The 15,400-nt window shown below is 34.0% G+C and overlaps 1 protein-coding gene across 7 annotated transcripts in view; it reads left to right on the forward strand.

The window, feature by feature from the left end:
* Fer (FER tyrosine kinase) overlaps nucleotides 1-15,400 on the forward strand; it is a 371,379-nt gene that overhangs the window by 222,781 nt on the left and 133,198 nt on the right. For all 7 annotated transcript variants that reach the window (XM_070036017.1, XM_070036018.1, XM_070036020.1 and 4 more), the window contains 2 exons: nucleotides 2,526-2,641; nucleotides 5,004-5,098. In XM_070036017.1, coding sequence (XP_069892118.1) covers nucleotides 2,526-2,641; nucleotides 5,004-5,098 — 211 coding nt within the window. The remainder of the gene's footprint in view (nucleotides 1-2,525; nucleotides 2,642-5,003; nucleotides 5,099-15,400) is intronic.

Genomic DNA, 15,400 nt, shown 5'->3' on the forward strand with positions numbered 1-15,400 from the left:
GTATATAGAGTGACATACAAACAAATTGTCAGTGAAGGATGTAAAGTAGTTGCATATTCAATAGGAGGCAGCCACAGTGATTGATAGTAAGAGATAGATATTATTGAATGGAAATGGTTCAAGCTAAGAGGTTTTAGGAATGCAGGAGAGAGAATTGTTCAGTAGGAAAAAAACAAAAAACAAAAAACAAAACCAACTATTCCACCTCCACATGAGTGGTAGGATTAAATGAGGAGCAAAATTCATCACTCAAGTTCAGAGGACAAAGGACAACTTATTATCATTTGAGTGTCTCCAATAGGCATCAGAATCCTGTGGGATCAGATTGGCTTTATGGGGAATCATCAAACTTCAGGGTACCAATTTGATGGAATGTGAATTCTGGAAGGCACAGTGGAAGTTTGAAAGAGAAAGGAGATTTGAGGAGAATTGGATGAGCACTTAGAGGAGGGGAGATAAAGATTAACCCTAAGGACCAAGATCTTATGATGACGAGCAGCTTGATGAGATTTGCCCTCAAGGACTTAATAAAGTCATACTTTTTTAATGTTGGGAATGTTGAGTATCCTAGGCTGTATCATAACCAATTTGGCCTGAAAATAGATCATCTGGGAAAGCATAATCTTTTATCAGTTTGGAGATTAGCTCCTTGAACACCGTTGATAGAATTGAAGTTCTCTGGGTAATGGCTGTCAAATAAATGTTTAAAGTTTTCAAACACCCCACAAAGGCCAATGCTTGTTATATAAGGCAGAAACCTTTAGAAAGAGGTGAAGGAACAACAGAGTGAGGAGTGTTCTGAAGTGGGAGAATAGTCTTCAGGAGAAAGTCCTAATGAAGGAGGAAGCATAATAAATGAAACTAAAGATTAGATCACCTTTTCTCTGAGGGCAGGTGAATGTTTTCCATAAAGGAAAAAAGTGTAGAAAATGATGACACATATTTTGTGATTACCAAATAAAAGCTAAGAAATAACAATAATGAGAGGATGGATATTGAGGAAAGTAATAGTCTAATCAAAGTTTTCTCTAGCAAAGATCATTCTGTTTGGCACTGCTGTTGTTGATGGCTCTGAGTATTGACCAAGTAAAGGTGAAAAAGTTGAGACAGGTACTGTCTCTGAGGGTACTGTTTCTGAGATGCAATAGGGAAAGACTGAAGTATTGAGGGGAGCTAAATGCTTACATGGAAAATGGTAGGATCTTTTTCCTTTCAATAGTATTGCTATAGGCTAGGCTTGTCTTTAACTTAAAATCCTCCTGCCTCAGCTACCTGAGTGCTGGTATTTTAGGCATGATCCACTTTACTTGGTCCAGAATGGTAGTTATAATAACTGATAAAGTAATGTATTCAGGAAGAATTTTTTGATGAGTAAAGTAAGTTTTAGAGAAAATGAATTATAAGTGTTTAAGGATCACTCGGATAAGAGGTTAGGCAACAATTCTGTAGAACAATAATATTTATTCTCAGATAAATTTCATGAATTATTTGATAATAAGTAAATTATTTGATAATTGTTGGATAAATAATCTTGAGAAAAGATAAATAATCTTGATTATAAGCATTTACTATGTTGCGAATTCAAATCATAGCTTTTATTTAAAAACGATTTAAGAATTAAATGTTAGATGAAAAAGTACATGAATATGGGACATTTTTTAGAAAAACATTTTAAAAATAAAACATTTAAAATATGCAGATTTGAGAGGATGAGTTATACTGTCTTAAAATTCTAAAACTCAATAACCAACAGATTTACTTCACTTACATCTTGCTCAACAGTATTGTAATATTTGCATATTGTGACTATGGCTATATAAAATTCATGAATATGCATAGAAATATCTAAAAGAATTTTCAAAAATAGTTGTACTAGTGTATTAGCTTTAAGATCATTATTGTACTGTTTTGTATTATAAAAGAGAGTAAATTTACTTCAGAATTTCTTTATTAGTCTGAACATTCTAAATGTTACATTGAAATAGATGTAGGCCTATCAATCAGTTCATCCTTGGTGACACTAACACTTGAGTTAGCACCCCTCCTCCTGGATATGGTGGGGAGATGGACAGGCTACGGCAGCAGCTACTGATGAGCCCCATTCTGTTCCTTGACTCCACTGCCTTTCTTCACTTACTGTTCACAAACTGCTCTGACATGGATGTCAGTTTTAGTTTCTTCTTGGAACTTCACTAACTTATAAATTTTAAACCAAATAAAATGTAATATTTAGGGGATAAACTAGTTGGAGTCACATGCCTCTGAGAACATCCATTTGGGTCTCTCCTTTTACTCTTTCTCACAATTTTCTTTTCAGTTTTCCTTTGTCCTCAGTCTTCTATATGGTTAATGTGTGAACAGTATATTCAAGGTTGAAGAATTTGTAAGAACAGAATCAACTGTCTTTATTTTCATGCAAAGCTAACTTATCAACTCAAAATGTTTTGTTACCTGTTTTCCTTGTTTTTGACACACTGACATACTATACTTACCAGACCAAACAATGCATGTGTTTTTGTTTTCAGGGAAATTTTGGTGAAGTGTATAGGGGTACGTTAAAGGATAAAACTTCTGTTGCTGTTAAAACATGTAAAGAAGATCTTCCTCAGGAACTGAAAATAAAATTTTTACAAGAAGCCAAGTGAGTTTTCTAATATAGTACAAAATATGCCCTTAATAATTAATTATAATGTTTGTTATTCATAAGGCATTCATAACTTATTAAAAAGTAATCTTGAACACATTTTGAATTGTGATTTGTTGAAGGAGTAAGTAAACACTATTAGGAACTCATAAATAAACACTTTCACAATGCAAGAAAATTTCTGGTTTTGAGGTAGACTGTAAATAAATTAGAAAATCACGGTAAGAACAGGTGTTAAAAAACATGACTGTTTTCTAAATCCTTAAATACATTTGTTTTATTAAGCATGCATATACATTTTGTAATCTTGTGATTTTTCTTCACAATCATACATATAAAAGATTTTTATCCTTGTTCTTTTATTATATGTTTATGTTTATATTCCTTAGATATTATCTTTTGACTTTCTGTTTCTGCTTATTAGCTCTGAAAATCATACATTTCTTTAACTAACAGTCCAGAATTTGTTCAAAAATTTACATACTATTTCTTTTCTAATTCACTTTGTAAGTTGATTCCTTTATTTTAGTAAAATTTAATGATCCACCTTGCTATACTACATTGAAAATACTTAAATAGGGCGATGATTTGAATAAATTAATTGGATGGACATGTTTGAGATGGATGCAATTATGGGTGGTGGGTGGATGCTTGAACAAGGATGATACACAAATCTATAAATTTTGTGCATGGGAACATAGAGGAAATAGCCGAGAGACAATAATAAATCCCATGACATGGATCATTTTTTGTAAATTTCTATACTCATTTAGCACTAAATATTGTAGGAATGGATCAAATTAATTGGGTGCAGTATTAAGTATCTGTAGAATTAAGAATCTGTATAATTATACAATATTTTAAATATACTATTGAAAATCAGAAAACTGACAAATTAAAAACAGTTCTATATTCTTGAAATTTATAGTCTCATTATTTTACAATTCATAGGTGTTCTCATGATAAAAGGCTGTATCTAAAATTATTTTCAAAAGTATTTAAATTTCTTAATTTGTAACTTTTGCAAAGTGGACTTCAATTTCTTTTAAAGTGAAATTATGGAGTTTTATGTAAAATGTAAAATTTTCTTTTCCATGCAACCCTCTTTAATAGACTTATCTATGTTCCTGGCTGGCTATTTTGTGCAGTTTCTTTACTCACCTTCATAACTAAAAATATAACATTCTTCAAACTGTATTGTCTCAGAAATTTCAAGCTTCAAGGCATTCTAGAATATTTCCTTTAATCTCTAGGATTTTTCCCTGTCTGACTTCACTTACAAATCATTATTTTAACATGTTTTTTTGATCTTCCTCTAACTTAGTTGAACAATTACAAAACACACATAATTTGTTAAATTTTACTTTATTTTAATTTTTGTACTAATGAGTTGTCATTCAACAAGCAGCATAATGTATCTTGGGCCAGAGTTATTTTTGCATTCTTCTTCAGAAAGACTATTGTAATTTTCACATAGAAGTGAGTTTATATAGAATAAGAAGAACTAAAACTTAAAATCAAGGCAAATGGATATCTAATATATTTTTAGCTCATACTTTTATTAGAATCCTGTGTATAGTTTATTGATGAAATGTGATGAAATTTCACCTTCACCCAAATGAAGTTTGTACTCCTTCAACTGAAGCTTATACTGAAACTGATATAAAATTTTTAACTGTTTGCCATGTTTCTGAAAAGTTTTGTATTTCTATCATTTAAATTGAAAATCATCTCAAGAAATAATTTACTATGATATCTAGTGAAGGTAGTCTTTGTAGTGATATCTAGTGAAGTTAGTCTTTGTAGTATTTACCAAGGAGTGATAATTTTTGAAGAACATAAAATACTTGGAAGTTCTATTTTTTGTTCTTATTTATGATGATTATTCAGAGTGAGTAACAACTTTTAAGTGGGTGCTTAATTGAATTAATAATTGACTCTTGTCCAGATAGAAATCATGTCTGTAATTCTCATGTCTGCAATCCTCACTACTCAAGAGGTTGAGACCTTGAGGATTGTATTCAAAGCTAGGCAGAAAAGTTTAAAAGACTCCATCTCCAATTAGCAAAAAGTTGGCCAGGGCTTGTGGCTCAAGTTGTAGAATAACAGATGCGGGCAATAAACTGAACAAGAGTAGGACACTAAATTCAAGTGCAGAAATGTAAAAAATAATTTTCTCATTTAGGTTATGTTGTCAGTATTTATCAATACTAGTTTATATACATCCTATTTGTCATCATTTTGGGTCATACTTATATTTAAATAATTAGGATTAATGAGTATTCTACTTGTACAGACCTTTATCAGCTAATGCTTGTTTTTCTTTATTCAAATACTTGTTCTTATAATTTCTCTCTAGAATTCTCAAGCAATATGATCATCCCAATATTGTCAAACTTATAGGAGTTTGCACACAAAGACAGCCTGTCTACATCATTATGGAACTTGTCCCAGGTAATGTGATTTGAAGGTTTGTTTGATGACATTTTAATGTCATGTTTTATTGCATTGTTTGTGTTCAGTCTCTTTGATTTCTCCTTGTAATGTTTCCAAGGATTTTATATAACATTTTTCTGATAACAAAAGAACTTGTATATTTATACAACATTTTTATAGGTTATAATACTGTGCTGTTTTTTAGAAAATGTCAGCCAACATATTTTGGGCATGGATGTATTAGAGTTTGGTATAGAATTGAGTTTTCTTTTTCTTTTTCTTTTTGGGTCCGGTCGTGGGGCCTGAACTCTGGGCCTGGGCGCTGTCCCTCAGCTCTTCAGCTCAAGGCTAGCGCTCTACCCCTTGAGCCACAGCACCACTTCCGGCTTTTTTCTTTTTGCTTATGTGGTGTTGAGGAATCGAACCCAGGACCTCAGGCATGCAAGGCAAGCGCTCTACCACTGAGTCACCTTCCCAGCCCTCGAATTGAGTTTTATATAATGTTTTTGTATGAAAAGTTGTTGAGAAAGGCAGTTACTTAGTGTGGCATTATTAATTAAATTGCTGTCTTATTTACTCCCTATATGTCAGTTTCCAAGTACATTTCCACTTACCTTCTTTGTGACACTTACGATAATCTCATGGTACTTTGGGTTACTTGTGACATATGAGCATCTATATGTAGACACATGACAGGATGGTTCATGTAGAAATTTCTCTTTTATGATTTCTGGTTAAGTTGGAACAACAAAAAGACAACCCTACGAGTATGTGTTTTTTGTTCTCATTGTCTTCTGGTTGTAGAAATTTCAAAGATAAAATTTATTTCAATCAGATTTATAATTCTCATATTTATTAACTAAAAATTGCTTTAACTTTTTGGGTTTTACTTTTAATAACTACTCATTTTAAAAGAAGAAATTTAAAGGAATATGAAAAATATTCATAATTTTGCAATTAATGAACTATGAGCCTAATATAGATTGTCTATTAAACACTGCTCATGTGAAATTTCTTTAGTGTTTAGGATTCTTAGTCCTGTACATATCTTCTTCAGTTTTTTCAGTATTTCCATATAACTGTAGAACTAATAGGTTATCTTCATCCTTATCCTAATGACATCGTCTGTGTTGGGTACTTTATATGTTGGCTGTGTCGGCCCTGTTTATTTCTGTATTTTAAGGTAGCTTTCAATCTTGTGAAATGGGAAAGATACAGTTCAAAATTTTAAAAATTGAATAGAATATAGTTGACGCTATTGACACACATGCAAATGAATCCCTTGGTTAGTAAGGAATTGCATGGAAAAGACACTTCTTGGAAGAGAGGGCAGACTAGATGGGGATTATGGGTGGCAAGCCAGGGAATATGGATGCAAATTTCAGATGTTATGTCTAAGTTGAATTAGACAGTGGAAGTTTTATACAGAAACGATATCCTGACAGGTAACTTCTGTTGGTATTTTGAAAATTTAATGACAGATAGAAAATGAAATGAATGTTCAACAATCTAATTATGGCTAGGCACCAATAATCCTAGCTCACACCTGTAATCCTAGCTACTCAGGAGGTTGAGATCTGAGGACCATAGTTCGAAGCCAGCCTGGTCAGAAAAGTCTCAATGAGACTCTTATCTGCAGCAAACTGCTCAGAAAAAGCCAAAAGTGGTGCTGTGGCTGAAGTGGTAGAGCACTAACCTTGAGCACAAAGAGGTTCAGGGACAGCACCCAGGCCCTGAGTACAAGCTCCAGGACTGGCATTTTAAAAAAAAAAAATCAAATTATAGCCCTAAGCGGATTTCTACTAGCAGTGTCTTAGTATGTGTTTATTTTGCTTTTCCAGGAAGATATTTACTGTAGATCCTTTGGATTTTCTTCTTTTTAAATTTAATCATAAGAATCATGCTGTAACACTGCTTCAGGACTCACCATTTTGTAAAAAGTTTAATCCAGAAGTGGTATACAGAGGGGTTACAATTTCATAAGTCAGGTAAAGAGTGCATTTCTTTTTGAACAGCATCACTCCCTCCCTCATTTTCTCCTATTTTTTTTCTCTCCCGACCCCTGTCCCCTTGCATAGTTCATTTCTAGTGTAGTGTCTAGTGAGCATCACTGCTGAATTAAGTTCTCCCTTTGTCTCACCGTTTCTGTGCTTCCCCTTACTGTCCCCAAATCAGATAAACTTACATAAAAAAAGGTACAGAAATTTAAAACAGTGACAAAAGGGGAAAAACAGAAAAAAAAACACATAAAAATCCTCTTATTTCCATTTGTTGGAGTTTATTTCCATAAGCATCTTTTTATATGATCATATGCACATGGGGTTCATGGTTTCTCTCATTTGTAGTAATTAGAATGTGCCTATAAACTACAAGTAAACACAATGGATAGTAAAAGATGAAAAATTACACTTGGACATGATAAACAGGACATTCACACAATAAGACCAAAGGAAGATATTCTTTGCAGAGGATAACCACTTGGTTTTTTTTTTTTTTTTGGTCACTCATGGGGCCTAAACTCTGGGCCTTGGCACTGCCCCTCAGCTCTTCAGCTAGGGCTCTATCACTTGAGCAACAGGGCCACTTCTGGCTTTTTCAGCTTATGTGGTGCTGAAGAATTGAACCCAGGGCCTTATGCATGCAAGGCAAACACTCTACCACTGAGCCACCTTCCCAGCCCCTACCATTTCTTTTTAAAGGAAACTTGTGTTGGGTTAATTGTTTCATAGTCATCTATATATTTCTACCTCTCCTTTATAATAACTATAGAGTATTTGATTTTGTGAATTTACATAATTTTTCCAACCAGTAATTTCCTTTTTTAAAATCTTTTGAGAAGAGCTCTCAGTAACTTTGAACTCTTAGTAAAAGTCATTTAAAAGTAGGACAAAAACTCAGCGGTAGGATTGTTGGATCAAAGTTGATATACATTTTGATTTATAGTAAATGTTTTAGCTTTCCATTGCTGTGTAACAAATTGTCACAGTTGGGAGCTCTAATCCACTACCAGGCTTATTCAGATGTCGGCAGAATCCATTTGCCTGCAGCTATTATTTTGAGTTTACTATTTCTATCTACTGACAATCAGATGTGGGTGTCTTTCATCTTTATTCCTTTTCTCCTCGTCTGTGCATCTTTAATGCTAGTACTAGCCTGTCAAAATCTTCGTGTTTTGAATTTCTCTGGCTTAATATTTTCTATTATAAGTTAAAGAATCAGTGCTACTATTTTTAAAAGGGCTCCTATGACTTGCAGGTCCTGATAATCTCCCTATTTTAGATTGGGTTTACTTTGGGACAAAGCATTTTTATGAGAAAGGTATGTTCATCACATTCACAAAGTACAGGGGTTAGTGTTTGGGAGGCCTCCTGATCTGTCTTCTAGAGTAAAATTTTCCAAATTTCCTTAAAAGCTTTGTAAAACCTGAAACCATGATGAATTTTTCACTCTGTTCTATTAAATGACCATTCGTTCATCTTGAAATATCATTGCTTGTTTCTACTCAGGCATGATATTTTTGTTTATTTATTTTTTATTATTGTGCAAATAGCATACAGAGGGGTTACATTTACATGGGCAAGATAGTGAGTACATTTCTTATCAAGCATTTTTGCCTCCTCCTTTGTTTCCCCTTCCTACCCTCCACCCTCCCACCCCCACACCACCATGCTTATCCCCCCATCCCCCACCCTGCCAAAGTTGTAAAGTTCCTTTTTCGACATAACATCTTGTACATCTCCTTGTTGTAATGGGTCCACCTGTAACCCTATTTAAACAGTTTGTTTTTTCCCTTCCCCTCCACAAATTATACCAACATCTCCCTGGGGGAGGGACATACAAAGCAACAAAGAAATCATCTTATAAATATGTTAGAAACAATTGCAAGAAAAAATAAACATTTGAATCCTTATTTTGGGGTTCATTTCGCCTAATATCAACTTGTCTGACAGTTTCTGTTTGTCTCCGACATATACTAGTTATTGCAAATAAGGGAAACCATGGGGCCTATGTTTCTTTGGGCCTGGCTTAATTCACTTAATATAATTTTTTCCCAGTCTTTCCATTTCCTAACAAATGGGGTAATGTCATTCTTTCTGATGGAGGCATAGAATTCCATTGTGTATATATACCACATTTTCTTTTTTTTTTTTTTAATTGTGAAAATACTGAACAGAGTGGTTACAATTACATGGACGGCAAGATAATGAGTACATTTTTTTTCTTTTCTCTTTTTTTTATTGTGAAAATACTGTACAGAGGGGTTACAATTACATGGGCAAGATAATGAGTACATTTCTTATCAAGCATTATAGCCTTCTCCTTTGTTTCCCCTTCCCATCCCTTCCCATCTTCCCCCTGCCCACCCCCCCCATCCTCCCAGACATCAAATACAGTGAAAGCAGGGGTTATACTATGGGGGAGGGACATACAAAGCAACAAAGAAATAATCTTATAAATGTGTTAGAAACAATCACATGAAAGAAAAAATAACATTTAAATACATACATATCTTAGGGTTCATTTCCCTAACATCACCTTATCTGACCTTTTCTGCTTGACTCATACATATACTAGTTATTGCAAATAAGGGAAACCATGGGACCTATGTTTCTTTGGGCCTGGCTTACTTCACTTAATATAATTTTTTCCAAGCCTTTCCATTTCCTAACAAATAGGGCAATGTCATTCTTTCTGATGGAGGCCTAGAATTCCATTGTGTATATATACCACATTTTCTTGATCCATTCATCTACTGAGGGGCATCTGGGTTGGTTCCATATCTTAGCTATGGTAAATAATGCTGCAATAAACATAGTTGTGCTGGTAGCTTTAGTATGGCCTTGTTTGTGATCATTTGGGTAAATGCCCAAAAGTGGGATTGCTAGGTCATAGGGGAGCTCTATGTGGATCAGGCATGATTTTGTAGCATAATTTTTTAGTTATTTGGAAAATAATCTCCTCATTCAGCTTTTCAAATAGTGATACAGTTCATTATACTATATGAAAAGACCATATTTATTTCACAGCTAGTCTAATTTGAACATTAATGGAAAGCTGGCAAGCTCATGGTGGAAGAATCTTGTTTTGTAAAATAATAATTTTCATTTGAGCTTGGGTTTTCACATGTAACAAAAACTTTTTATGAAGCACTTCATTGACTTTCTAGAAAATAAGTATTAAACATTGAAATTTTTGACATTATTAGTTGTTACTCTTTGAGAACATCCTGGGATATAATTGATCTCTACTGAAGTATAACATTCATGAAGTCTCTCTCTCTCTATATATATATTTTTTTGTCGGTCGTGGGGCTTGAACTCTGGGCCTGGGCGTTGTCCCTTAGCTCTTCACCTCAAGGCGAGCGCTCTACCACTTGAGCTACAGCGCCACTATGAAGTCTCTATATATTAAAATTTAGGTGCATTATTTAAAAATCATTACTGTGATCAAGGTAATGCTCACACATATCACTCCAAATTTTTCTCATGAATCTTGGTGGTTCTTTCTTTGTAGGTCTTCATATGCCTAAATTGGCCAATAACTCATGGTATCTGTCACTATATATTAGTTTGAATTTCTTAGAACTTAAATGGAATTATAAAATAAGTTCCATTTTTGTCTAAAGTCTTCTGAGGATAATAATTTTGAGATTCATATTTTAATAGCTATCAGTGACTAAGTTGTTTTAATTGTTGTGTTGTATTCCATTATATGAATATACTATAGCTTATCTCTTCAGATATTGATAGACTTCTGAGTTGCTTTCACTTCGAAGTTGATGTGAGTATTCCTGTTGAAATTGTATGGACGTGCTTTCATTTTTTAAAGAAAATTAAAATTAATTAATTTTTTTTTTTTGGTCAGTTTTGAGGCTTGAACTCTGGGCGTGGGCGCTGTCCCTGTACTCTTCAGGTCAAGATGAGCGCTCTACTGCTTGAGCCACAGTGCAACTTCTGTGTTTTCATTTTTCTTGTGAAACCAACTAGTAGTTAAAGATACTTTTGTGGGAGAATCTATAGGGCTCCATTCTATAATTCTTCAACATATGCACAGATATGCAAATGACTTTCTTTCGGCAAACAGAAATTTTCATCTTAGTTATTTTTCTCTACGGGGAGTCAAAATGTAAAGGGAAGATTTAGAAAAGTGTAGGTTAAAAGCAAGATTTAATAAGTGCTCAGTGTCTAACATACAAACCATTTCCAAAATGTTTTCTACAAAGATTTTATATACTTCAATACTTGTCAGATAATTGAGCTCTTTGGAGTCATAAACCCAAAATATGTTTAAACCAGAGTCATGTTTAGGGTAATTATAAACATTTGAGAATTCAAGTGGAGTGAATACTATAAGATGATCCTGTCTTCATTTGAATCAGTCTTGAATTATGAATACTTTGATTGCTTGTTGAATAAAATGAATCAGTTCTTAATGTGAAGAAACACTGAGCACAGAAACAGAAAATCTTGTGTATACCATAAGATGACCCCTAGTTTTGCAGATAATTCTTCATTAGGAATTCAAATGAATACAGTTAACTTTTAAAAAATAAGATTTGATTTCAAGAAATACTTATAGTCCGGGCAGCTATCGCCTTTTTCCAGGTGGGTGGTTAAATTTTGATTACCACATTTCTTATGGTGGATAACAGACTACACACCTTTACTTCCAAGTACAGCATGGACTGTGTTGATCTAAATAGAGGTGGCTTATTTTAGCATGTCTTAAAAAATGTCTCAACTTTAGTTTTGTAATAGTCTGTTTTTTAAATTTTGGGGGGGGGGGGAGTCCAGTCGTGGGGCCTGAACTCAGGGCCTGGGCGCTGTCCCTTAGCTCTTCAGCTCAAGGCTAGCGCTCTACCACTTGAGCCATAGCTCCACTTCCGGCTTTTTTCTTTTTGCTTATGTGGTGCTGGGAATCAAACCCAGGGCCTCAGGCATGCAAGGCAAGTGCTCTACCACTGAGCCACCTTCCCAGCCCGTGTTTTTAAAATTTTTTTTTAATTGTAAAATGCTGTACAGAGGGGTTACAGTTACATGATTTAGGTAATGAGTACATTTCTTGCCAAACATTGTTACCCACTCCTTTTTTGTTCTCCCATTATTCCTTCCCTTTCCTTCCCCACTCCTCCTCCTCCCCAGAAGCTATACAGTTCATTTCAACATAGTGTCTTGTGAATATCATTAATGGAATAAGTTATCCTTTGTCCTTCTTTCAGCATTTCGTTATTCCCCTTCCCTTCCCCACATCATGTAAATGTATATACAAGACGGAGGGTACCAGAATCAAATATAGTGATTGCCAGGGATAAATCAATGGAAAAAGAAAAATGAAATAAAATAAGAAGAAAGAACTAGATACAGTACATTGGTGACAAGGTCAATAACCAAAAAACAAAGACCTGTTGTTTCCATGTTTTGGAAGTCTCTTTGCTTTGACCTAGCTGTTCTGAATTTGGTACTTACTAGATATAATTAAGTGTTGTAATTCTCTGATACATTCTCAACTCTAAAGATTCTCAAATGAATCTTAATTTTAAAATGAGTTACCACTTTGAAAATCTTAGAATTATTGTATTCTTCATGAGGTTTTTAAATATTATCAGAATATATCTTACCTCATTAACAGCATCCTATATATGATTGCAACAAAAGGAAATCAAGCTCATTCAGTTTATACTGTCTTAGAGACCTAAGGTGTGAGTGATCCAGACATGTTATTGTAACCAGTGTCTTTTAAGTTTGCATAATTCCTTTTTTTAAAATTTCTTTATTTTTCTTTCCTTTCCTTTCCTTTTCTTTTCCTTTCTTTTTATAACAGTCCTGGGGCTTGAATTTAGGGCCTGGGCTCTGTCCCTGAGCTTCTCTTTGTTCAAATCTAGTGCTATATCACTTGAGCCACAGCACCACTTCCAACTTTTTCTGAGTAGTTTCTTGAAAATAAAGAATGCATGGAGTTTCCTGCCTGGACTGACTTCAAACCATGATCCTCAGATCTCAGCCTCTTGAGTAACTAGGATTACAGAAATGAGCCACCAGTGCTGGACTCAAGAGTTCCTTTTAGTTACTTGGTTCCAGTTATAATTTCTATAGTCAGTTGTACCAATTTTGATCAGAATTTTTAAAGTAAACATTATTTTCCATTTGATTATGAAATTTCATATTTTCCTTGAGTTTAACCAAATCAATTTCAGTTATGCTATCATAGCCACAGAGTTTAACCTATTGCCAGTTGTATAATAGTATTGCTTCACAGAGTTAGTTTTGAGATTAAGAGAGTGACAATACTCATTCTCAATATTGTATAAAAATTATCATTGGCAATTCTAACTAAACTGTTTAGATGTTATAAATAAATTACTAAAGAAAACTCTTCATTCTCGAATTTACTGATTATTATATATTTGGAGATGATAGACTATACTTTAAAAAAACAATGTTGATATGACCTAAAGTGATATAATTATATATTTTTACACTGTACATTTCCTTTTGTGAAAGCAAGTGTTTCAAAACTCAAACATTAATGAAAATAAAGTAAATGTTCTTAGTTGTCTTTTATATCACTGATACTTTTGATACAATGTGAAATGTTTTCAAACAACATTTACAAAGATAGTGTCTCTAGCTATATCTTTCTGAGCCCCATTTGCTGCTTAATATTCCAAAACAAATACAAATGAAGTAGTTTAAACTGGCCATCTTTACAGCCATTAAACACACTAATATTCTTTGTGAGTTGTGAATTTACGTAGCTTACATGTGACATAAAATTGTTAAGCAGTTGCTATGCTACCTGTTTGGTCAACCTTCATTACAGCAGGCTTCTTTCTATTGGTGCATAATCTCTCATCATGGTTGATCTAAATGCCAAATTTGAAAGAAGAGTAAGAGAAACTTAAAATACTACTGTTCTTGTATGATTTCTGAGTGGTTTTTACAAAGCCCAACATGGCTCTTACTCGCAGGCTTTTTGTGCTGTGAGTGGAAGACGGCATATGCACCTGGGAGTAAGGACCTGCTGCAGAGGCAGATGGTAATGTGGACACTCACCAAGCGTGCCTTTGAACCTGTTTCTACAGCAATTTGGTGATATTGCAGTCTCTGTAATGATCGAAGGTGTATGAGTTATGAATACATCCATATCATTACACATTCATGAGTATTTCTTTAAGGGTACTGGTGAATTTTACTGTAGCTCTGTAGGCTATTATTTTTATGTGTTTTGTTAGTATACAAAGGAAAATCTTAAAATTGCCAGAGATAACAAGTTTTTTAATGTTTTTTTTAAATTTAATTTAATTTTTTTTTGTGAACATACTGAAGTTTTTCAATGTTTTTAACTGGTAAGAAATTTTGTTTTTGCAAATGTTAATCATGACTAGAACTACTAAAGCTGGTGACAGCCCCTGAAATTTAAATAAAATCATAAAATGTTTATATTTTTAACCAACACATACATTTTCCCCCATAACCTATGTAGTATATATGAACTTGGCAGTGTCTATCAGTATGAGATTTTCATTTTTTCACAGCTATATGGAAATCAGTCATTTTATTAAAAACATTTGAGAGTCCATTCCATTTTTCCATTAGTAAAATATATATAGAAAGCATTTGATTCAAAGTTTTTTAAAAAACTGCTTATTGAATTTATGAAGTGGATATGTATCTACTTAGGTGTCTTTCACTTAGAGCCTGTAAATATTCAGATTCTATTATATAGACTTCAAATAAAAGCCTCCAGTGATACTTATAGTACTGTTCTCATTTTAAACTTGGTAGTCCTTTCTCAGAAAAAGAATTTTAAAAACCCAGTATTTCCCAACCACACACAGGGGGAGTATATGTAAGGAGACTTACTGCCTGTGCAGCCATGGCCTCCTGTGTAGTTTTGGCAGGAAAAAGAAAAAAGACAAGGGGTAATGGTTCCCCAAAACAAAAAATGGGATATGTGTGTGTGTGTGCACCTGTAGATGGGAAGTAGGGGTTACAGAAACTGTGGGAAGTAGAGAGAGAAGGTGAGGTCAGTACTGAGCACACTGCAGGTGAGAGGCCATTTTTTCCTCTTGATGAAGTCTCTGTGGGCACCTTTGCCCATCATCAGGGCCAACATCTTTGCATAGTCATGGTAATAGCGATATTGAAAGAAGAATATATCTATAGTACATGCCCTATCCTGTAGCAGTGAGCCCCAGGTCACAGCCTGTTTCTGGCTTCCAGTGTCAAGTCATTATAAAAACATGTAACCAGTCTTTGCCAACTAGATCAGCAACCTTAACTGGTGTTATGTTACCAACGTTTATCCTTTGATGCTGAC

Source organism: Dipodomys merriami, unplaced genomic scaffold (assembly GCF_024711535.1).
Source record: "Dipodomys merriami isolate MVZ:Mamm:240054 unplaced genomic scaffold, mDipMer1.0.p SCAF_27, whole genome shotgun sequence".
In the NCBI taxonomy this organism is placed as follows: domain Eukaryota; kingdom Metazoa; phylum Chordata; class Mammalia; order Rodentia; family Heteromyidae; genus Dipodomys; species Dipodomys merriami.